Here is a 24,527-nt window from a genome sequence, read left to right on the forward strand (position 1 = left end):
CTGAAATAGGAAATTACCTTAAAGAGTAAATATTCCTCTTATGTACCTGTTAACTTCATATTACTCCTCCCCCATCTCTGTCTGATTAAATGTTAAAGAGTAGTCCCAGTGCCAGCCCCTACTCCTCTGATCTCTTGTGACTCACCTACCCGCAACCAGAAGTGACTTTCTTCTCTAGGGATCCTTCTATAGCATTTTCCTTGACTTTCTTTTGTCTTACTACTTACCACTTTCTTTCATTATGGAAAGAAGTCCAGATCTTGCATCAACTACTGTCTGGTGATCTCCTTGTAGGGACAGATTTATGACTGAGTCATCTTTTCAACCCCAGGGCTTTCAACATAAATGTTTATAATGGTTTTCTGAATGAAAATGTTGTAGACAAACCACCTCGTGAAACATTTTCTCCTTTCTTCTTCACCTGTTGACTTCTCTCCTGATGTGTGTGTGCAGGAGACCAAGTGTTGGGTGTTTCTTGAGCCACCACATGGTAGGCATTAGGTGCTCTGTAAGGGCCTGCTGGATGGACAGATGGAAGAGAGGTCTACACTGAGTTCCAGGCCCATTTCTGACGCCAAGTGGCTTCATGTCTCCAGACATGTCAGGACTTCTGTCCTGTGCCTCTAATGAACTGTGTAGGAAACCACTTGGAAACAGTCATAAGCTCTGGCTATGCTATATAATCTATTATTCTACCCAACATATTTCTACTGGAAATATACAAATTAATTTTATAAAAGTTATTATATTTATAAATCAAAGGAATACAAGCACATATTCTTCTCTGGCAACATCTTAATTCATTTTTAAAAAAGATTATTTTTTCGTAAGAGACACACACAGAGGCAGAGACACAGGCAGAGGGAGAAGCAGGTTCCCTGCGGGGAGCCCGACGCGGGACTCGATCCCGGGACCCCGGGGTCACGCCCTGAGCCAAAGGCAAGCGCTCGACCGCCGGCCACCCAGGTGCTCCGGATTGGCTTACTTTTCTACGTATCATCCAAATGTTTCAACAGATGAATTAAAGGACTGTCAGCATCACTCTCCAGCTGCTTGGAAGCATCGGAATAATCCACTACAAATAATTCTTTTAAGTTTATTTATTTTTAGTAATCTCTACACCCAAGGTGGCCCCGAGATCAAGAGTCGTACGCTCTTCCCACTGAGCCAGCCAGGCGGTCCCAAATTAATTTTTAAGATTTTATTTTTACGTGACCCTTACACTGCATGTGGAACGCGAACTAGCAACCCTGAGATCAAGAGTCACAACCACCCACTAGCCAGCCACCCTAATCAGTGGTTTAAGTGACTTAAAGCGCTGCAAGAAAGTCCCCTGTACGTTTTCAGGGCCACTAACCCTCCGTCCACAACGGGAGCTCCCGGGGTCTGAACCCCACCCACAACCTTACGACCCCTCAAGACGCAGAGGCCGAGGCTCGCCGAGGACAAGTAACCGGGCACAGCACGAGCCACGCAGGTAGCCTCGCGGGACTAGGAAGGGGCGTCCGCGCCTCCCACACCGGCCTCCTCTCCTGCCCTCCCGCCGGCCACGCCCACCCGCCCCACCGGCCACGCCCACCCGCCCCGCCGGCCACGCCCACCCGCCCCGCCGGCCACGCCCACCCGACCTCGTCGGCCACGCCCCTTCCGGGGCCGAGCCCCGCGCCCCTGCGCTTCCGGCGTGCGCGTTCGGCGGCCCGCGCGTGGACCCCGGCGCGGTGTGCCCATGGCGGCTGGAGGTAGCGATCCGCGGGCGGGCGACGTCGAGGAGGATGCCTCACAGCTCATCTTTCCCAAAGGTGGGGCTGGGGCTGCGCGGCTGCTCCCGGCTGTCCCGCGTGTTCGCCGCAGGCCTGGCGTCCCCACGGACGGGCAGGGGCAGAGAGGATGGGGATGTGGCGGGAGGGGGCCCCCGCGGGCCACGGTGCCTCGACAGGGGCCAGCGGGATTCCAGCCTCTATCCTGGAGCCGTTGGCTCCTTTTTACTCGTTTAAGTCGTTTATTGTATGTGATGAACCACCAAGTGCTGCAGAAATAGACGAGGATGAACAAAGCCCACTCTGGTTAAGGTGAGAAGGACAGACTTTAGTAAGGGGGCTGGGGCGTCTGGCCGGCTCAACCCGTACAGCATGCCAGGCTTTTTTTTTTTTTTTTTTCCTATTTTCTTTCGAGAGGGCGCGCATACAGGGTGGAGAGGCAGGGCCAGGGGACGGGGAGCTGGCGCCGGGACTGGATTTCTGGTCATGACTTGCGCCAAAGGCGGACGCTCAACCACTGAGCCACCCAGGCAGCCCTAGCTTGCTGGTCTTAAGCTCCGGGTCACGAGCTTGCGCGAGGAGCCTGCTTTAAAAAAATAAAAATGAAATTCGGGCACGATTGTAATAGGGAAAAGAGGCTAGCGTGGACTGAACTCAGTTTCTGTTTGTACGGAGGTGATTGGGCGTTTTAAAGGAGAACGAAGGAACGAAGGGGTTGCCGCGTCTCCGTAGATCAAGGAAGTGAAAAATTAAAAAACGCGGAAAGGGGGATTGGTGCATTTGAAACCCATTTGAGGGTTTATGTCATTTATGTTAACTGGCGCTTATGGAATTTAGGCTTCCGCTCTCCCACAGCTCTTCTCTGAACTCAGAGACGGGCCCTGTCTCTAGGTGTTGGCTGGGACAAGCCGTAAATTATTAACGACAGCTGTCAGTTTTCAGCTCGGTAGGCGCTTTATTTTTTTTATTGCATTTTTTTAATTTGAATTCAATCTCCCAACATATTGGTAGGCGCTTTAAAGAGTCAACCTAGGCAATTAGAAATTGTGTCAGTATTTTGTTCATGTCCTTCTGGGCCACATATGAGGCCCAAAAGCAGGGCTCAGAGGAGCCTGGCTAGAGTTTGGTCAGAAGGCTACAAGTACAGCACATTTTTGTTGTCAGTGAACTTTCTTTGTGCAGTGAGATGTACTTTATTTGTAATTTAGAAACCGAAAATAAGCAGGAAGCTTAAGATTTTAAAATACCATATTTTACAGGTACTGAAGAATGCAAGTAAATACGGGAAACCTTAACAATACCCACCTGTTTTAAAATTATTGCATACATAGGAAAAAGTGAAACTCCACACCCTTTCACCCAGAGGGAATACTGTACACAATTAGTACTTACCGTTCCAAGCTAATTTTATGTTTATGAATAAATATTTATGTACAATTTTTTCTTTGTAAAAATGAGATTATGCAAGAGGAATGCTATAGCCTTTTAAAATTTTGATGATATATTATGTAGAACTGTCCTGTTTTTTTTTGTTTTGTTTTGTTTTGTTTTGTTTTTAAAGCAGCTCTAGGCCCAATGTGGGGCTTGAGCTCACAACCCTGAGATCGGGTGTCCCATGCTCTATGGACTGAGCCAGCCAGGTGCCCCATCATGTTCTTTTAAAGGGTGAGAAATACTTAATGGTTTACCATAATACTTTTTTTTTTATCTGTTGATAGACATATAGGTTGCTTCCAATTTTTTATTTCATTGACTCAAGGTCAAATATTTCCGTAGGATAGCCTCATGAAAGTTTCTGGCATAATAAAAGTATATGTTTATTTTTTTAATGTGTGATAACTCACTGGGAGATGGTCTCTTAATATATGATAAATTAAGCCAGTTTTTTGTGCTTGGGTTTTGTCTGGGTACTTTTTATTTATTTTTTTTGCACAAAATATTTATTTTGATAAAAGGTAACATCTGGTACATGAAAATTTTGTTGAATTAGGTATAATTAGACCTTAGATTCTGTCAGTTAACAGTGTGTCAGAGTTTGGAATATCTGTTTAACTTCTCAGCTCATATGGGGATACACAGTGATTTTTATTTATTTTTATTTTTTTATTTTTATTTTTTAAAGATTTTATTTATTCATGAGAGATACAGAGAGAAGAGAGGCAGAGACACAGGCAGAGGGAGAAGCAGGCTCCATGCAGGGAGTCCGATGTGGAACTCGATCCCGGGGCTCCAGGATCATGTCCTGAGCCAAAGGCAGACGCTTAACCGCTGAGCCACCCAGGCATCCCCTACACAATGATTTTTATGTAGTTTAGACTATCTGAAGATGGGGGACTTCTGAGTTGCTCAGTGAGTTAAGCGTCTGTCTGCCTTTGGTTCAGGTCATGATCCTGGGGTCTTGGGATCTAGACACTTGTCCAGTTCTCTGCTCAATGGGGAGTCTACTGCTTCCTCTCCTCTGCCCCTCCCCCCCGCTTGTCTCTCTTTCAAATAAATAAATAAAATCTTTTAAATAAAAGGGGGGACGCCTGGGTGGCTCAGTGGTTGAGCATCTGCCTTTGACTAAGGGTGTGATCCTGGAGTCCCAGGATTGAGTCCCACATCGAGCTTCCTGCAGGGAGCCTGCTTCTCCCTCGGCCTGTGTCTCTGCCTCTCTGTGTGTCTCTCATGAATAAATAAATAAAATCTTTAAAAAAATAAAATAAAATAAATAAATAAATAAATAAATAAATAAAAGGGAATATGGGAGCGCTTGGTTTGCTCCGTTGGTAGAGCATGCTACTCTTAATCTCGAGGTCAGGGGTGGAACCACCCCTATGTTGGAGGTATACTTTGCTTTAAAAAATATATGTGAAGATACATAGAAACAACAGTAAGTACTTAAAAGATAAGGAAAGCCTTTGCTGTAGATAGAAAGCAAACAAATGTGTGCTAATTCTGTGGGATGGAAGAACAGGTGAGGCAACTGAAAGCGTCTTGAGAGTTTGTAGTTAGTTTTCACAGCATGTTTGCCAGAAAAATAAAATTTTTTTTATCCACAAGAGACCCAGAGACACAGGTAAAGGGGGGAGAAGCAGGCTCCCTGCATGGAACCTGATGTGGGACTTAATCCCAAGACTCCAGGATCACACCCTGAGCCGAAGGCAGAGGCTCAGCCACTGAGCCACCTGCATCTCTCTCTCTCTCTCTCTCTCTCTCTTTTTCTCTCTCTTTTAAGATCTTATTTATTTTTTCATGAGAGACACAGAGAGAAGCAGAGACACAGGCAGAAGGAAAAGCAGGCTCCATGCAGGGAGCCCAACATGGGATTCGATCCTGGGATTCCAGGATCGTGCCCTGGGCCAAAGGCAGAGGCTAAACCTCTGAGCCACCCAGGGATCCTCTCTCTCTCTTTTTTTTTTTTTTAAAGATTTTTTTTATACATGAAAGTCACACAGAGGCAGAAACCTAGGCAGAGGGAGAAGTAGGCTCCTACAGGAAGCCTGGTATAGGACTCGATCCCAGGACCCAGGATCACGCCCTGAGCCAAAGGCAGAGGCTCAACCACTGAGCCACCCAGGCATCCCTGGAACCATACACTCCAATATGATCCCCATTTCTCCGTTCCCTCAGCTAAAGAAATCCCCTAGAACATTTTGTACCAGAGAGAAAAATATGTAATATGAGAAGATCATCTGAAGTTGCCACCTTTACCATAATGGTTGTAATGGAGTGTCCTCAAGAACATTCACAGTTGAGGTACAGGCCAAGGAATATTTTTCTTTCTTACAGGAACGGGAATTAATAAATTGTGGCTATTCTTAAAATACCAGTGCAGAGGAAGAATAACATACCTGGTTTGGCTGCTTTGGTCTTTCATTGTTTGAAAGGAGTGAGAGTGATGTGTAAATAGTACTTGGACATTACCGTGAGTGAGGAATGGGGGCAGGTGACTGGCCTCCTGGTGTCCTGAAAGCGCTATCCTGTTTTAACAGGTACATTTTACTTAGTACAGAAAGTGAAGCATCTTTCATTGGGCCCATTTTCCAGAAGCCTTAAAAACATCAATAGCTGTAATAAACTTGGGAGATGATTCTTGTTAGTAACTCTGGCTTAGACTCTTGATTTCCTCTTCTTCTCTTCTCTTCTCTTCTCTTCTCTTCTCTTCTCTTCTCTTTTCTTTTTTTGGCTAAGATTTTATTTATTGATGAAAGAGAGAGCCCACAGAGGGGGAGCAGTAGGAAGAGGAAGAAACAGAAGCAGGCCTCCTGCTGAGCAAGGAGCCTGATGCAGGGCTCCATCCCAGGACCCTGAGATTGTGACCTGAGCCAAAGGCAGATGCTTAACCAACTGAGCCACACAAGTGCCCCTGTGGCATTAATGCTACAGCCTCAGAAGCTGAGACTAATCCATTCTTTAGGTGCTGTTGCTGCTTTTTCCTATCATGTCACTTGTGACTGTCACTTCGGAGATTTGGAGCCATACACTCCTTTTTTTTTTTTTTTTTTAAGATTCTATTTATTCATGAGACACACAGAGAGGCAGAGGAAGAAGCTGGCTGCCTGTGGGGAGCCTGCTACAGGACTCAATCCCAGGACCCTAGGATCACAATGTGAGCTGAAGGCAGACTCTCAACCATGGAGCCACCCAGGCACCCCTGGAACCATACACCTAATATTTCATGTCCTCTTGATTCATTGCTCTGAAGCAGTAGTTTATTTGTACACCACTGCATCGATACAGAATGGGCAGTGACCTGCACTGGACAGGAATTAGCTCTGAGAGGTTCCTCTTGCTTAAACTCTGCTGACCTCTGGTAGAAAATACCTTTTTGGTGCCTATTAGATTTAGGAGTAATGAGAACTTTTCAAGTAAAAATATTGTTTCCCCCCACCCCACATACACACCCAGCCCACAGATGGTTGTGGAAGCAGAGTGGAAGTTCTTGTCACCTGGCCTGAGAAAGAGGCATTACTCAGATGGTGTTAGTGATTTCCCCAATAGTAAACATACCCATGACCCATGGAAATGCTAAATTGTAAGTAATTTTGGATTTTCCTCATTATTATTCCTCAGTGTGGGATTAGAAACATGAATCTATGTTTATGAACGGTTCCTACTGTGGAGGAACTCACTGATAAGGAACAGTCAGAAACCAATTCTAGGGACACCTGGGTGGCTCAGCAGTTGAGAGCGTCTACCTTTGACTCAGAGCGTGATCCTGGAGTCTCAGGATCGAGTCCCTCATTGGGCTTCCTGCATGGAACCTGCTTCTCCCTCTGCCTGTGTCTCTGCCTCTCTCATGAATAAATAAACTTTTAAAAATAAATAAATCCAGTTTTTATTTTATTTTATTTTTAATTTTACTTATTCATGAGAGACACAGAGAGAGAGGCAGAGACACAGGCAGAGGGAGAAGCAGGCTCCATGCACCGGGAGCCTGATGTGGGCCTCGATCCCAGGTCTCCAGGATCATGCCCTGGGCCAAAGGCAGTGCTAAACCACTGGGCCACGGGGGCTGCCCAAATCCAGTTTTTAAAGTTTGCTCACTGGTATTCTTCCTATTCAAGAAGAGGATTATTATTACTTTTAAAGATTTTATTTATTCATGAGAGAGAGAGAGGCAGAGGGAGATGCAGGCTCCATGCAAGGAACCTGACGTGGGACTCGATCCCCGGACCCCTCCCCAGGATCACAACCTGGACCGAAGGTAGATGCCCGCTGCTGAGCCACCCATGTGTCCCAAGAGGACTCTTATTATTTTAATTTTTAATTTAATATTTTAAATATTTATTTATTAATGAAGAGGATTATTTTTAAATGTGTATCAAGGTTGAGCCCAAATGTCCATCGGCTGATGAATGGATAAAGATGTGACACACATACACAATGGAATATGATTCAGCCATAAAAAAGAATGAAATCTTGCCATTTGCAACAATGTAGATGGACCTAGAGTATCATGCTAAGCAAAATAAGTCAGAGAAAGACAAATACTATGTGATTTCACTCACATGGAATTTAAGAAACAAAACAGATGAACATAGGAGGAAAAAAAGGGGGCAAACCAGAAAACAGACATTTAACTACGGAGAAAAAACTAAGGGTTGCTAAAAAAAAACAACAACAACAAAAAAAACTAAGGGTTGCTAGAGGGGAGGGGGGGATAAGTTAAATGGGGAATGGGTATTAAAGAGGGCACTTGTTGGGTGTCATCTGTAAATGATGAATCACTAAATTATACACCTGAAAATAATAATATACTGTATGTTAGCTGGAATTTAAATAAAAACTTGAAGCTAAAAAAATTAGTTACAAGATTTGTGTGATAGTAAATATTTGAAGTAGGTTTATTGTTTTTTTTTTTTGTTTTTTTTTTTTTATTTATGATAGTCACACAGAGAGAGAGAGAGGCAGAGACACAGACAGAGGGAGAAGCAGGCTCCATGCACCGGGAGCCCGACGTGGGATTCGATCCCGGGTCTCCAGGATCGTGCCCTGGGCCAAAGGCAGGCGCTAAACCGCTGCGCCACCCAGGGATCCCTTGAAGTAGGTTTAGTTGGGGAACAACATAAGATTATGAAATCTAGAGGGTAGGGACTTATTTTTTATTTATTTTTTAAAGATTTTATTTATTTATTCACGAGAGACACACAGAGAGAGAGAGGCAGAGGCAGAGGGAGAAGCAGGCACCATGCAGGGAGCCTGACATGGGACTTGATCCCGGGTCTCCAGGATCAGGCCCTGGGCTGAAGGCGGCACTAAACCGCTGAGCCACCCGGGCTGCCCAAGGGTAGGGACAAGTCCAATAGTATGTAATAGGTAGTGATCTGGGTGAATGAGTAAATAACAGATTTGTACAGGTACAAAAATAGAATTTGGGATGCATTATTAATGTGTGTTTCCAAATACTTGGCCCTCCCTAAGATGTAATAATTCTTAAAGTTTTGAGTATAATATTAGTATTGTGGAACTAGATTATCAGTTCATGCAAGCTACAGAGAAATAATTGTTGATTATGCTCTATTTTGAAAATCCTAACTGGCCTAATTAGGGTAATGATGTGTTATTATAGGATAATGATATGTCATTGTTGTGACATATCACAACACACATCCTGTGTTGTAGCACATCCAGGTCAGGTTCTTTGATGTTAGAAACTGTCTAGCTGGACTGAGCTAAGTGTTAGTATCTCATGAACTCTACTGTCCCTTGTGGTAGACTGGTCTGGATGAAGATAAAGCTGTGGGATATTGGGCCTCTGGATTTATGCAGGGACAGAAATTTGCTGCTAGTCTTGAAGGCAAAATGAACATTTAGAAGTTGTCTTTTGAAGGAATACTTTCAGCTGACATTTATGCTTCTCACAAATAGAGTTTGAAACAGCGGAGACATTACTAAATTCAGAAGTTCATATGCTTCTGGAGCATCGAAAGCAACAGAATGAGAGTGCAGAGGATGAACAGGAACTTTCTGAGGTCTTCATGAAAACTTTAAATTATACAGCCCGTTTCAGCCGTTTCAAAAACAGAGAGACCATTGCCAGTGTCCGTAGGTGAGTGCTAAAAGAAAGTTTTTATTAATCCAAACTGTTGGGATCCCTGGGTGGCACAGCGGTTTGGCGCCTGCCTTTGGCCCAGGGCGCGATCCTGGAGACCCGGGATCGAATCCCACGTCAGGCTCCCGGTGCATGGAGCCTGCTTCTCCCTCTGCCTGTGTCTCTGCCTCTCTCTCTCTCTCTCTCTGTGACTATCATAAAAAAAAAAAAAATCCAAACTGTTGGACATCTGTGTAAAATGCTTTTGCTTCTACTGCCACTGCCAGCACTGCCATCCCATGGTCATCATCTGTACCTTTAATGTAAGAAAAATAATATCTGTCTGAAATTTAAAAATTGCTTATGAGATCAAAATTCTTTTTGGCCACCTTTCCACATACCTAAAATCCCAGTGGTCATCCTGCACAGTAACCACTGTTAGTTGGTTATTAGCCTTCCAGATCTTTTCCATGTATTCACATATATATTTTATATATGTATAAAAAAATATATATATATATAACACATAACAGTGTTTTGTGAGTTTTTTTTAATAAAGTGGGCTTATTTATTTAAAATGTCTTCAGGATCTTTATATGTAATTAAGTATAAATCAGGAGCATTCTTTCTGAATCTTTGCTGTACTTCTCAGAAGGCAGCCTTTAGCATTTTTTTCTAAGGCATTGCGTCTCAAATTGGGTAACCTGGAAAAACATGATGTACTAAGGCATATAGGAAGCCACAGGAAAAAAACACATCTTCAAACATCAGTTTTATTTGATGGTAGGTGATTTAAAAGACTTCTACATTAAAACAAACAGATACCAGCATATTGTTGAATAAAACAAAAAATATATGTGAATTCCTGAATTAAATTACAAGACTTAAAACCTTACAGATGCAGAAAGTCATTTGAGCCTGTGCCCCCCAGGTCACCTAGGGATACTTGTGTGCTCTGCTCTGGTGAAAATGTTTGAGAAGTACTGTCCTTAGGAAAAGCAGGTATACAAAAAAAGATGTATATACACAGATACTTTTCAGAGAGCTACTTATAATAGCCAAGGACAGGGAGAAACGTTAAACATTCAACAGTAATTAAATAAATAGTGGTAAATCATTTGGTGAATATATGGTCATTCAAATTGTGGTAGAAAATGAAATCGAAAGATGTTCCCACGTTAAGTGTGCAGAAAATGAAGGTGATAAAATTGTATATGAAGAATAATCTGTTCTAAAAAGTGAATGTACGCATGGAGAAAAGATTGGAGGGAAATTTGCAGAGCTTCCGAGCAAAACTACAAGCTGTTGGGCCTAGGAGATGACCTGGACAGATGAAAGTAGACTTACACATTCAGTATTTTAAACATGTTGGTTCTCCCCAAATTAATGTATACATTTAGTGCCATTCTGGGAGCGCCTGGGTGGCTTGGTTGAATGACTGACTCTTGATTTCAGTTAAGGTCATGATCACAGTGTCATGAGATGGAGCCCTGCATTAGGCTCTTGTAAGAATTGTCAAAAAAAAATTTTTTTTTTGAGAAATATGAAGGGGAGAATTCGTCCTAAAAGATGTAAAACGCATTAAAAACTGATAGCAATTGGGACGACTGGGTGGCTCAGTGGTTGAGCGTTTGCCTTTGGCTCAAGGTGTGATTCCGGGATCAGGTCCCCCATTGGGCTCCCTGCAGGGGGCCTGCTTCTCCCTCTGCCTATGTCTCTGCCTTTCTCTGTGTCTCTAATGAAAATAAATAAAATCTTAACAACAAAAAAAAAACAACTGATAGCAATTAAAGTGGTGACACTTTGGCATGAGAATAGATCAGAGGGGGCAGCCCCGGTGGCGCAGCGTCGCAGCGGTTTAGCGCCGCCTGCAGCCTGGGGTGGATCCTGGAGACCCGGGATCGAGTCCTGCATCGGGCTCCCTGCATGGAGCCTGCTTCTCCCTCTGCCTGTGTCTCTGCCTCTCTCTTCGCTCTCTCTGAACAAATAAATGGATAAATCTTAAAAAAAAAAAAAAAATAGATCAGAGGGAAATAATTTTTTTTATAACTTAGAGAGCGAGTGAAAGCACTCAGGGTGGGGGAAGAGCAGAGGGGAGGGAAAGAGAGAATCTTAAGCAGGCTCCCCACCTAGCATGGAGCCCACTGTGAGCTCATCTCAAGACCCTGAGTCCATGTCCTGAGTCAGAATCAAGAGTCCGAGGCATAACCAATTAAGCCACCCAGGTACCCCTAACGGGGAAATATTTTATTTTTTTTTATAAAGATTTTATTTATTTATTCATGAGAGATACACAGAGAGAGAGAGAGAGGCAGAGACACAGGCAGAGGGAGAAACAGGCTCCATGCAGGGAGCCTGACGTGGGACTCGATCCCAGGTCTTCGGAATCAGACCCTGGGCTGAAGGTGGCGCTAAACCGCTGAGCCACCCGGGCTGCCCTAGGGGAAATATTTTAAAACAAAGTTCAAAACCTATACCTTATACCAAACTTAATTCCTAAGGAATTAAGGATTTGAATACAAACCATGGTGAATAAAAGTGCTTTGTGATAATATGAATGTTTGTATTATTTTGGCTGTGGTTAGTAAGACTTTTAAATGAGGGGAAACTTGATTGACTAGTAGAATATAAGCTTTGTGAGAGCAGGAACTTGGTTATATTCATCACTGTGTAACCTGATTGTAGGCACTAAATATAAATAGTGAATAAATGAATTTGTATAAAAATCTTTAAACTTCCCTACATCAAGTTAAATGCCATATGCAAAATGTAAGTGTAAATAAACGGGGAAAGGATTGATAGCCTTAATTTTTTTATATCCTTAATATTAAAAACTCCCAACAAAGAATTAATAAAGAGATGACACCAGTTTTTAAAAATGTACAGTCTCCAATTAGAGGCTCAGTTTGAATGAGAACTTCAAATGGCTAGCTAATTCACATGAAATAATGCTCATCTTGAAGGAAATCAAAGAAATAGTAAAAGAGGTAAGTAGATTTGAAAAGGTTAAACATTGAGAAACCTACATGTAATGAGTAGGGGAAATAGTATTTATTGCTAGTGGAAGTGTGTACTGGTAAAGCACTTCTAGGGCACTCTCTCTCTCAAGACTCATATTCTTTGACTAGGTAATTCAACCTCTAGGAATTTCTCTTTATTTTTTTTATTTATTTTTTTTTAATTTTTTTTTAATTTTTATTTATTTATGATAGTCACAGAGAGAGAAAGAGAGAGAGGCAGAGACATAGGCAGAGGGAGAAGCAGGCTCCATGCACCGGAAGCCCGATGTGGGATTCGATCCCAGGTCTCCAGGATCGCGCCCTGGGCCAAAGGCAGGCGCCAAACCGCTGCGCCACCCAGGGATCCCCAGGAATTTCTCTTTAAAACACATAATAATTGGGATGCCTGGGTGGCTCAGCAGATGAGTGCCTTTGGCTCAGGGTGTGACCCTGGGGTCCCGGGATCGAGTCCCACATTGGGCTCCCCTGCATGGAGCCTGCTTCTCCCTCTGCCTGTGTCTCTGCGTCTCTCTGTGTCTCTCATGAATAAAGAAATAAAATCTTAAAAAAAAAAAAAACCCACATAGTAATCAATCAGGTACACACAGAAGTATACATGATGTTCAAAACATTATTAAAATGGTAAATTGGGGATTCCTGGGTGGCGCAGCGGTTTGGCGCCTGCCTTTGGCCCAGGGCGCAATCCTGGAGACCCGGGATCGAATCCCACGTCGGGCTCCCGGTGCATGGAGCCTGCTTCTCCCTCTGCCTGTGTCTCTGCCTCTCTCTCTCTCTCTCTGTGACTATCATAAATAAATAAAAATTAAAAAAAAAATTAAAATGGTAAATTGGAGGGGCACCTACTGGGGTATGGGCAGCTTCTGACTCTTGGTTTAGACTCAGGTCATGATCTCAGGGTCGTGAGAATGAGGTTTTTTGTTTTTGTTTTTTTTTAACTTTGTTTATTTATTCATGAGAGACAAAGAGGCAGAGACACAGGCAGAGGGAGAAGCAGGCTCCATGCAGGGAGCCCGACGTGGGACTCGATCCAGGGACCTCAGGATCACGCCCTGAGCGGAAGGCAGGCGCTCAACTGCAGAGCCACCCAGGTGTCCCAAGAGAATGAGTATTTTGTTGGGCTCTGCACTCAGCGGGGAGTCTGCTTGAAATTCTTTTCTTTGGGGCATCTGGGTGGCTTAGTGGATGAGCATCTGCCTTTGGCTCAGGACATGATCCCTGGATCCTGGGATCGAGTTCTGCATCGGGCTCCCTGCATGGAGCCTGCTTCTCCATCTGTCTATGTTTCTGCCTCTCTCTGTGTGTCTCATGAATGAATAAAATCTTTAAAAAAAAAAAAAGAAAAGTCTTCCTTATCTTTTAAGAAAAAAATAAAATGGTGAATAATTGGAAACCGTTGAAATGTTCAATAACAGGAAATTTGGTATATAAATCCACAGCCTTTCGGTGGAATGCTGTCTTCAGGGTGGAGTTATTCGTGTACTAATGTGGAAGACAACTTCTGTGTCGTTGACTGAAAAAAGGCCAATCAGAATAACATTTGTTACGATTTCTTTTATTTTATTATTTTATTTTATTTAAAGATTTTATTTATTTATTCATGAGAGACACAGGCAGAGGGAGAAGCAGGCTCCATGCAGGAAGCCTAACATGGGACTCAATCCCGGGACTCCAGTATCATGTCCTAGGCTGAAGGCAGGGGCCAAACCGCTGAGCCACCCAGGGATTCCCTCTTTTGTTTATTTTAATTATATTGTCTCAAAAATTTTTATAAAGAGGAAGGGAAGGGGAATCTCCATGAAAATGTTAATAGTTATTTCTCAGGATGTCAGGTTATTTTCACCTTTTTGGTGTTTCTTTGTATTGTTTATAAGTGAGCTTTTTTTTTTTTTTTTAAGATTTTATTCAGTTATTCATGAGAGACACAGAGAGTGAGAAAGAGGCAGAGATCCAGGCAGAGGGAGAAACAGGCTCCATGCAGAGAGCCTGATGCGGGGCCTGATGGGACTTCAGGATCACGGCCTGGGCCGAAGGCAGGTGCTAAACCCCTGAGCCGCCCAGGGATCCCTGAGCATAGGTTCATTTAATAACAAATCCCTCCACACAGATATATACACTATTTTATAAACTTCCCATGTTAGTAAGTTTACAATATTAAATAAATTAAGATAGCTTTTACTGAGTGACAAAGTTATGAAACAATGTGTGAGTTTATATTCTAAAACAGAAAAGTATTTGGAATGGTACACTAAGATAATAGCATTGATTCTGTTTAGGTAATGATATGGGTAGCTTTTCTTTTTCTGTCCTGTATTTTCAGAATTTTGTATGATAACTACAATGCTTATAATAGAATAATCACAGTAAATGTTTTGTTTCTGAACAGATAATTAAGGTCTCTGAAACCACATTTACTGTGGATGAGCTCTTATTTTAAGAGCTAAATGTGTAAGAAGGCAAGATAAGATTTGACAGTGTTTTAGACAATTTGAACTAGAATAGAAGTGCATTTAAAATAAGATGCAAAAATAAAATCTTTAAAAAAAAAAAAAAAAAGGGATCCCTGGGTGGCGCAGCGGTTTGGCGCCTGCCTTTGGCCCAGGGCGCGATCCTAGAGACCCAGGATCGAATCCCACATCGGGCTCCCGGTGCATGGAGCCTGCTTCTCCCTCTGCCTTTGTTTCTGGCTCTCTCTGTCTCTCAGTCTTTCATGAATAAATAAATAAATAAAATCTTTAAAAAAAATAAAAAATAAAAAAAATAAATAAAATAAGATGCAAAAATAAAAGAAGATGCAGTTTACACAAATATTTGTACAAAGTAAGGTATGCCTATATTTATTTTTTAGGTAAGTTTATAAGATTTTATTTATTTATTTGACAGGGAGAGAAAACACAAGCAGGGGGAGTAACAGGCAGAGGGAGAAGGAGAAGCAGGAGTCCCACTGAGCAGGGGAGCCTAATGTGGGGCTCCATCCAGGACTCTGGGATCATGATCTGAGCTGAAGGCAGACGCTTAATCAACTTTTAGATAAGTTTAAGAGAATTTCCTTCCAAGTCAAAATACACAAACATCATGTATTTGTAATAAAATTAATGTTGAAAGAAGCAAGGTACAGTGATAAAAGCAGAGAACAGCAAAATAAATTCTTGGGGAAGGTTGTACAGTCCGTAAATTACATAGTAATTTTTCAAAAGTTAAAATAGGGGGTTCTCAGGCCTGATGTGCTCTGATTGCTTTTGTGTCTGCCTGATTTCATTGTAACTTTGTGTTCTCCAAGAATAGGAACAGGAAGTGAATTTAAAGTAGATTTTGCAGCCAAGCTTAACCATGTAGAAATAATTGGAAGTGCTTTACTTTTTTTTCATACTTGTTAACTACTTTTCATTCTCTTTTCCTACTCATCATTCTTTGATTTTGTTTGTTTTGATTTTCTTCACCATGATCAGCTTGTTGCTCCAGAAGAAGCTTCATAAGTTTGAGTTGGCCTGTTTGGCCAACCTTTGCCCAGAGACTGCTGAGGAGTCAAAGGCACTGATACCAAGGTAAGCACCGCTGTGCTGAGTTCTGTGTATAAAATTCCTACAAGTAGAATCACTTTGTCTAAAAAGTATGTATTTTTGAAATCGGGACAGATAGCACCAACAGGGTGTGAATATGATTTGTAGCCATGCCAGCTGTTAGCAAAAATGTGGACCAGCTGAATCTCTCACATTGGTGGTAGGAGTGCAAATTATATCTTTTTTATTATTATTTTTATTTATTTTATGATAGTCACACAGAGAGAGAGAGAGAGAGGCAGAGACACAGGCAGAGGGAGAAGCAGGCTCCATGCACCGGGAGCCCGACGTGGGATTCGATCCCGGGTCTCCAGGATCGCACCCTGGGCCAAAGGCAGGCGCTAAACCGCTGTGCCACCCAGGGATCCTAGGAGTGCAAATTAGTACAGTCACTTTGGAGAGCAGTTTGGCTACATCTAGTAAAGTTAAAGATGATTATACCCTGTTATCTAAAAATCCATTCCTGGGTACATGCCTAAAAGCAGCTCATACCATTCTACAAGGAAGCATGTATTCTAATGTTCATTACTGCAGTGTTAGTGATAACAGAAGCTTGACAGTCAGTAAACGAGAGGATGGATAAATCATTTATGTAGCAGTGCAAAAATTAATGAACTGGAACAATATGGAGTATAACTAATACCAGAATCAATTCGGAGTGAAAAAATTTGCAGGATAAATGTATTACAATGTCATTTCTTAAAAGTTTGAAAACAGTGCTGCATATGGCTTGTAGATACCTTTATATATGTATATAATAATAAGTTTAAAAATATGTATAGGAATGATAAATACAAATGCAGGATAATGGTTATTAATTCTGGGGAAGGTATTGCAATGGGGGGAGCATACACAGAGCCATTAATTTATTCCTGTTGTGTTTATTAAAGAAATCTAAATCAAGTAGGGGTAGCTGTTAGGGTTAACATATTTTTATACTTTCTTAAATCTTTGAAACACTTCATATGTGTTTAAAAGGAATGGCAGAAATAAAGCTGAAGGTAGAGGTGTCAGTGTTTAGAGGTAAATGGAGAAGTGTATAAGTGGTGCTCAAAGATGAGCATGTGTTCAAAAGAGTGTAGGGAACATTGTCAATTCCTGAGATACTCATTTCTTTTGGTTTTCTTCTTGTAGCTTGGAGGGGCGGTTTGAAGATGAGGAGCTACAGCAGATTCTTGATGATATCCAGACCAAGCGCAGCTTTCAATATTAGTCTCCAAATATTGCTCCACTGCTGAGGGAACTGTGTCCCAAGCCCATCACCACTGACCAGGTGTCTGGAGCTGACTTACACGGAAATACTATTGCAGAAGACAGTTGGGCTTCCTTTGGCTAGAACAAGTTAGCTTGGTCTCAGTTTAGGTTGCTGTTTTAGACTTAACTCCGAGACCATGGTAACCTGGCCTTCCCTCTTGGAGGGGGAGGCGTGAGGGGTGATGCGCATATAAGCTACACTAGTGACTACCTTCTACCACAGTTTTGGTACCTGTGTTATTTTTAAATTGTTTTTGTTTTAAGATTGTGTTTGGCTTTGTTTTTTTTGTCTGTTTTGTTTTGTTTTGAGTAGTCTCTCCCCCCAGTGTGGGGCTTGATCTCATTACCCCCAAGGTCAAGAGTTGCAGGCTCCACTGACTGAGCCATTCAAGCACCCCTTTTTTTTTAAGATTTTAATTTTTTAGCCCCTGTGTTAATTTGATTCCTAAGATCTCATGTTTTAATTTCAGCGTATTTGTAGTTTTTGAAACTACAGGAAACGACAGTCTTATCTCAATGCAAAAGGAAGAATTAAGGGGCCCTTGGCTGATTCAGTTGGTAGAGCATGTGACTCTTGATCTCAGGGTGGTGAGTTCAAGCCCCATATTGGGCTTGGTGCCTACTTTAAAGAAACAAGGAAGGAACCCCAAATATAAACACAAAAGGAAGAATTAAATCAGACGTGTACCATCATCTGAAATTCTTACAGAAAGGATGATGGTGTTAATGACTGAGACAGCATTGGCATCATTGTATTTAACCCAGAAGTCAAGGAAGAAGCTCACCAGGGAAAGTAGTTATACCTGAAGATAACTGCCAAACATGGGGGGCTCGTAGCCTTGGGGTTGATCAGTAATGGGGCTTTTTTCTTGAGTGTTGAAGGATGTAGATTTGGAGGCAGTGGTCCTAAACCACTATTTTCTCACTCCCAGGTTAAGATTTTTTTTTTTTCCTTCATGGGCCAGACTTGAGGGTCTGAACATTTTGAAGACTCCTTGTATGGGGCGTCCAGTCCAAACTCTGTCATGCAACTCAGCAGCAGGTGATATCTGATGGGGTGATTGGGAAGGAGGGAGCCTGCCCCTTCCTGAGCCACTACAGTGAAGTCACTCGATGTAAAGCTAGTTGTTGGAAACTCTTTGATAAATACTCTAAGGATCCCTGGGTGGCTCAGCGGTTTGGTGCCCGCCTTTGGCCTAGGGTGTGATCCTGGAGACCCGGGATCAGGTCCCACATGGGGCTCCCTGTGTGGAGCCTGCTTCTCCCTCTGCCTGTGTCTCTGCCTCTCTCTCTTTCTCTCTCTGTGACTATCATAAATAAATAAAAATTAAAAAAAATTAAAATGTGGATAATAAATGTATCTATTCTGTAGATATTTTCAGAAGATTACTAAAGAGAGCCTATTAGTGTCTGACATGTATTATTCTCCTTTTTCTTTTCTTTTTTTTTTTTTTTTTTTTTTTTTTATTCTCCGTTTTCTTTAAATCAAAATTTGAGGGCCGCCTGGGAGGCTCAGTCAGCTAAATATCTGCCTTCAGCTCAGGTCATGATTTCAGGGTACTGCTCAGCGAGGAGTCTGCTTCTCCCTCTCCTGCCCCTTCACTCGTTTTCTCTGTTAAATAAATAAAATCCTTAGGCGGGGAAAACCTTCTTCAGAAAGCAAAATTAACTGGAAGAAACTTCTCTTGAAAATTGACATTCTGGTTTAATGAATATTTATTCAACTTAAGGCTTGAAGAAGCATCACTGAATAAAGTCTGAGTAGCACAAGCCATTCTTATCAAAATGTTTTAAGCTTATTTATAAAACCACTGACACCTACATAGACTTGCATGTGAATGATCATTGTAGTATTTTTTTATTTATGATAGTCACACAGAGAGAGAGAGAGAGGCAGAGACATAGGCAGAGGGAGAAGCAGGCTCCATGCACCGGGAGCCTGACGTGGGACTCCATTCCGGGTCTCCAGGATCGCGCCCTGGGCCAAAGGCAGGCACTAAACCGCTGCACCACCCAGGGATCCCTGATCATTGTAGTATTATAATAGCCAATAACGGATCAGTCTGAATGCCCACCAACTGGTGAATTATAAACAAAATACATATTCTAAATAGCAGAATACTATTCAGCAATAAAAAAAGGAAAACATGAAAGGCAAAATTGCTGAAGCCTGCAGGATATGCCAGTGGTATGACATTTTCAATTTTTATTATGAAAAATTTAAACAGGGAAGCTCAAAAGACCAGTACTTTAATCACCTATTTGCTCATCACCTACATTTAACAGATAATATTTGCTTCACCTCTATTTTTGCTAAGATGCAGTTGAAAGCAGCTCGACACTTGATTGAAATACTTAAGCGTGCATTTTAAAAAATACTTTATTTGTAAGTAGCATTATTGCACTTGGGAACATTGACCAGAATCACCTCATCTCTAATACTCAGTTCATATTTAAATTTTCCTGTGGTGAGTTACGAGCCAAAGGTGAGACCAGTGTTGGTGTAATTTAGAATGAAAGCAGTTATCATCAAGGATCTAAACTGCATGGGATCCCTGGGTAGCTCAGCGGTTTAGCGCCTGCCTTTGGCTCAGGGCACAATCCTGGAGACCCAGGATCGAGTCCTGCGTTGGGCTCCTGGCATGGAGCCTGCTTCTCCCCCTGCCTGTGTCTCTGCCTCTCTCTCTCTCTCTCTCTCTCTCGATCATGAACAAATCTTTTTTAAAAAAGAAAGGATCTAGGGATCCCTGGGTGGCGCAGTGGTTTAGCGCCTGCCTTTGGCCCGGGGCGTGATCCTGGAGACCCGGGATCGAATCCCACGTCGGGCTCCCGGTGCATGGAGCCTGCTTTTCCCTCTGCCTGTGTCTCTGCCTCTCTCTCTCTCTCTGTGACTATCATAAATAAATAAAAATTAAAAAAAAAAAAGGATCTAAACTGACACTTGTGAAAAATAGACATGTGGTCACTGCCATTATATTGCTGTAAGGAACCTTGACAAAAATACCTGTATGCAGGCTTGGATAAAAACAAACAAGGTAGATCTCGGGTCCCAAGTAGCACTTGATAGTAACACGTCTGCAGTCTTCCTTGATTGTCACCAGGAGTGCAGGTGGGTGGACTAGAAGCAGAAGGTGGTGAATGGTAGCAGAGAAAAGCAGGTCTGTATGCCACTGAATCTTAAGACTAGGGTTACGTGCAACTCCTTTCGCTTTGCACAGCACTGAGTAGGCACTTAATAGTAAATGCTGAGTAAATAGCCCCTATTTTGAGAAAGGTCAGTGTGGAGCTTCAAGGAGAGGCAAGAATGTATCAGAGTGAGAAAATCAGAGGGTTCCATGAGTTAGGGTGGTGGGCAAGCAGCCCAGAATATACCTGGCAGCTTTGAATGACAAGCCAAAGGTGTCATTCTCTGCCCTGTCCAACATGGGAGATAATAGCCACATGCAGCTATTGAGTACTTCAGCCTGGTGTGACTCAGGAACAGCATTTTATTTATTTTTTTTTAAGATTTTATTTATTCATGAGAGACAGAGATGCAGAGACAGAGGCAGAGGGAGAAGCAGGCTCCATGCAGGGAGCCCGATGTGGGACTCGATCCCGGGTCTCCAGGATCAGGTCCTGGGCTGAAGGCAGGCGCTAAACCGCTGAGCCACCCAGGGATCCCCAGTTTTACTCAATTTAAATTAAAAAAATTAAATAGTTACTAGTGGCCTGTGGTTACTGGATTGGACAACACAGCTCTCAGCTACCAACACAGCTGTCCTGCAGGCCACTGAAAGAAGGATTTCAGGTAGATTAACTGTTGACAAAAGCAGCAGTAATCATAGGACCATTAATCACAATTTGGAGTTTAATCATATATATCATTTTCTATACATTACGGAGTTTTTTTGTGTAATACAAGTTCTGCTTTTGAAAATCTACCTTGGGGGCAGCCCCGGTGGCGCAGCGGCTTAGTGCCGCCTGCAGCCTGGGGTGTGATCCTGGAGACCTGGGATCGAGTCCCGCATTGGGCTTCCTGCATGGGGCCTGCTTCTCCCTCTGCCTGTGTCTCTGCCTCTCTCTCGCTCTCTCTGAATGAATAAATAAATAAATCTTTACAAGAAAGAAAGAAAGAAAATCTACCTTGGGGTGCCCAGGTGGCTCAGTTGGTTATGCATCTGACTTTGGGTCAGGGCAGGATCTTGGGCAGTCCTGGGATCAAACTCCCCCTGGTTGTGCTATGCACCCAATGGGGAGTCAGCTTCTCCCTCTCCCTCTGTCCCCCGTGCTCTGTCTCTCAAAATCTTTAAAAATAAAAATCTGCCTGAAAAAAAAAGAAAATCTGCCTGTACTACTACTGCTTGTAGACAAAATGATGAAAGTGATTTTAAGGAAACATTTGGCAATAGTGAAGGTGAATAACTACTTTTCCTAATTCATTTTGCCTTTTCAGCGGGCTGGTAACTTATGCTGAATTTAAAAGTCAAGATGTGGACAGCCTTGGGTGGCTCAGTGGTTTGGTGCCGCCTTCAGCCCAGGGCGTGATCCTGGAGACCCTGAATGGAGTCCCACATCAGGCTCCCTGCATGGAGCCTGCCTCTCCCTCTGCCTGTGTCTCTGCCTCTCTGTGTGTGTGTGTCTCTCATAAATAAATAAAGTCTTAAAAAATAAAGTCAAGATGTTATCACCTTCTACGGTTTCCAATACTCATATTTTGTAATTCTAATAAATGTGTCCCAGAGGCAGGATACTTCCAATTTCACGACTGGTATCTTTTAGTAAGTTCTACCTCTATCTCCCAAGCCACATCAACACCATCTTGTAGCCATGCACGTCTTAAATACATTCTTGTGGAGAGCTTATAAAATGAACTTAACATTTCTCCATATGCAAAAGCAACTGGAAGTTACAAGTACTTGGAAAACAGTACTTCCTAAACTTAGAAGAAATAAAAAACACGGACAGACTTGATGTAAGAATTTAAAATTACAGGACACCTAGGTTGTGCAGTTGAGCATCTAACTCTTGGTTTCTGCTCAGATCTTAATCTCAGGATTGTGAGATTGGGTCCTGTGTTGGCCTGGGTGTTGGGCTCTTTGTTCAGTGTAGAGTCAGCTTGAGAGTCTCTCTTCTCCCTTTGCCCCTCCCATTTCTGCTCTCTCTCTAAAGTGATAAATCATTAAAGTTAAAATCACTAACTTAAGGCAATCAACAGGGATCCCTGGGTGGCGCAGCGGTTTGGCGCCTGCCTTTGGCCCAGGGCGCGATCCTCGAGACCCGGGATCAAATCCCACGTCGGGCTCCCGGTGCATGGAGCCTGCTTCTCCCTCTGCCTGTGTCTCTGCCTCTCTCTCTCTCTCTCTGTGAGACTATCATAAAAAAATTAAAAAAAAAAAAAAAGAAATCACTTAAGGCAATCAACAGACTAATAAAGTTTATACCAGAGAACATAGGCAGCGTGAAGATATTTTATAGAGGTTTCTTTCTTCTTTTTTTTTTTTTAGGGGCACCTGGGTAGCTCAGTCAGTTAAGCAGCTGCCTTTGGCTCAGGTCATGATCCCAGGGTCTTGGGATTGGGCTCCTCATTGAGCTCCCCACTCAATGGGCAGCCTGATCTCCCTCTCCACCACTTGACTTGTGCTCTCACACACGCACTCTCCCCAAAAAATAAAATCTTGGGATGTCTGGATGGCTCAGCGGTTGAGCGTCTGCCTTTGGCTTAGGGCATGATCCTGTTCCAGGGATAGAGTCCCACTCTGGGCTCCCTGCGAGGATCCTGCTGCTTCTCTCTGCCTCTCTCTCTGTCTCGAATGAATGAATGAATGAATAAATAAATAAATAAATAAATAATAAAATCCTTTAAAAAAATTTGGAAGGGAAAAAAAAAAGAATACAAAGTGTAATGGCCCAAAGGTGGGAAGGAGCTTGGGAGAAATAGGAAAAGGTAGTGGACCTGAGAGCGGTGTATGGCTGTATAGGGAAGGGTTGTAGGGCGCTATGTGAAGGGAGCAGCTTTGGAGAGGGAGCTGGCAGGGGAGACAGGCTGGGGGGTCAAGAGGATTGGAGGTGGAAGGAACTTGTGTATGTTTATGTGTCAATGGGACTGACCCAGGGGGACTGAAAAATTTGCCATGTGGGATAGAAGAGACGTGCAATAGCAAAGTTTACATAGAGGAAAAAGAAACAGGGTCCAGTGGCTAAGTGGAGGAGAGGCACAGTAAGAGGATAGAGTTTATATATTTTTTACGAAGGAAGGCAGAGAATGTGCACACACAAAGCAGGCATGTACGCTAGTAGATTTGGTCCTGTGAAGACGATGTCACCAAGTTTATAAACTACAGATATAAGGAACCACATGGTTGGGTGAGGGGAGGTGGAGGTGGTGTTCTCAGATGAGGGAAGAGGATCATAGGTTGTATAAACAAAAGCATCCCCCAAAATGGGTTGAGTACCATAAAAATGTTCATACATCTGACCTAGTGATTCTGTTTCTGGAAATTATATACCAAATATCTGGAACACCAAAAAAGCTGTCGGGAGCTGATTCTTTTTCCAAGAGAGAAATAGTATGGTATGTTATGGTCACTGTTCATGAAATATGTCTCACCTATTAAACAGGTGAGCTTTTTTTCAGAAGCTAACTGGCTTACAACCAAAATATTTTGATTTAGATAGACATTAAGGACATTATGCTACGTGAAATATCAGAGAAAGACAAATACCATATAATCTCACTTATATGTGGATTCTAAAAAACCCAACGTTGGGATGCCTGGGTGGCTCAGTGGCTGAGCATCTGCCTTCAGCTCGGGTTGTGATCCTGGGATCCGGGATCGAGTCCCACATTGGCCTCCTGCGGGGAGCCTGCTTCTCCCTCTACCTATGTCTCTGCCTCTCTGTCTCTCATGAATAAATAAATAAATCTTAAAAAAAAAAAGAAGGCCTGGGGATATAATACACAGCAGGGTGACCATAGTTAATAATACCATATTGTAGGTGCACCTGGGTGGCTCAGTTGATTAAGCACCAGGTTTTTGGTTTTGGCTCAGGTCATGATTTCATGGGTCATGGGACAGAGTATGTGTCAGGCCCTGCAGTCAGGGAGGAGTCTGCTTGAAGCTCCTCTGCCCTGCCCCTCCTCCATTTCTGTGCCCTCTCTCTCTAAAATACATAAATTGTTGAAAAAGATAATACTATATTGTATGATTAAAAGTTGCCAAGAGTAAAAAAAAAAAAAAAAAAAAAAAAAAAAAGTTGCCAAGAGTAGATCTTGAAAGTTGTCACCACTGGAAAAAAAACTGTAACTATGTGAGGTCATGGATGTTAACTAAACTTATTGTGGTTACCATTTCACTTGTATGTATATATATTTACATATGCACACATAATATATATGTACAATTATATATATAATCATTAATACAGTATTATATGTCAGTTA

At 42.6% G+C, this 24,527-nt stretch overlaps 1 protein-coding gene across 2 annotated transcripts; it reads left to right on the forward strand.

The window, feature by feature from the left end:
- The first annotated feature begins 1,645 nt into the window (after positions 1–1,645).
- On the forward strand, positions 1,646–21,796 carry POLR2D (RNA polymerase II subunit D). Of its 2 annotated transcripts, XR_005374024.1 has the most exons (5): positions 1,646–1,799; positions 9,111–9,291; positions 15,740–15,835; positions 16,985–17,123; positions 21,540–21,796. XR_005374024.1 is itself a non-coding variant. In XM_038564835.1 (4 exons), the coding sequence occupies exons 1-4, from the start codon at positions 1,727–1,729 to the stop codon at positions 17,061–17,063; spliced, it is 429 nt and encodes a 142-aa protein (XP_038420763.1). In that variant the 5' UTR covers positions 1,646–1,726; the 3' UTR covers positions 17,064–18,518. The 2 variants fall into 2 exon arrangements, 1 of the variants encoding a protein (XP_038420763.1); XM_038564835.1 differs by lacking the exon at positions 21,540–21,796 and having other exon boundaries at positions 16,985–18,518.
- Positions 21,797–24,527: the final 2,731 nt, after the last annotated feature.

The sequence above is a fragment of the Canis lupus genome, chromosome 19, assembly GCF_011100685.1.
Source record: "Canis lupus familiaris isolate Mischka breed German Shepherd chromosome 19, alternate assembly UU_Cfam_GSD_1.0, whole genome shotgun sequence".
NCBI classification, from domain to species: domain Eukaryota; kingdom Metazoa; phylum Chordata; class Mammalia; order Carnivora; family Canidae; genus Canis; species Canis lupus.

Bases quoted from the DNA above. Each gene is read 5' to 3' on its own strand.
- POLR2D (XM_038564835.1), top strand. From the start codon at position 1,727: ATGGCGGCTGGAGGTAGCGATCCGCGGGCGGGCGACGTCGAGGAGGAT. The intron at 9,292-15,739 runs GTGAGTGCTAAA...CACCATGATCAG, and splicing joins ACCATTGCCAGTGTCCGTAG to CTTGTTGCTCCAGAAGAAGC. The intron at 15,836-16,984 runs GTAAGCACCGCT...TTCTTCTTGTAG, and splicing joins TCAAAGGCACTGATACCAAG to CTTGGAGGGGCGGTTTGAAG.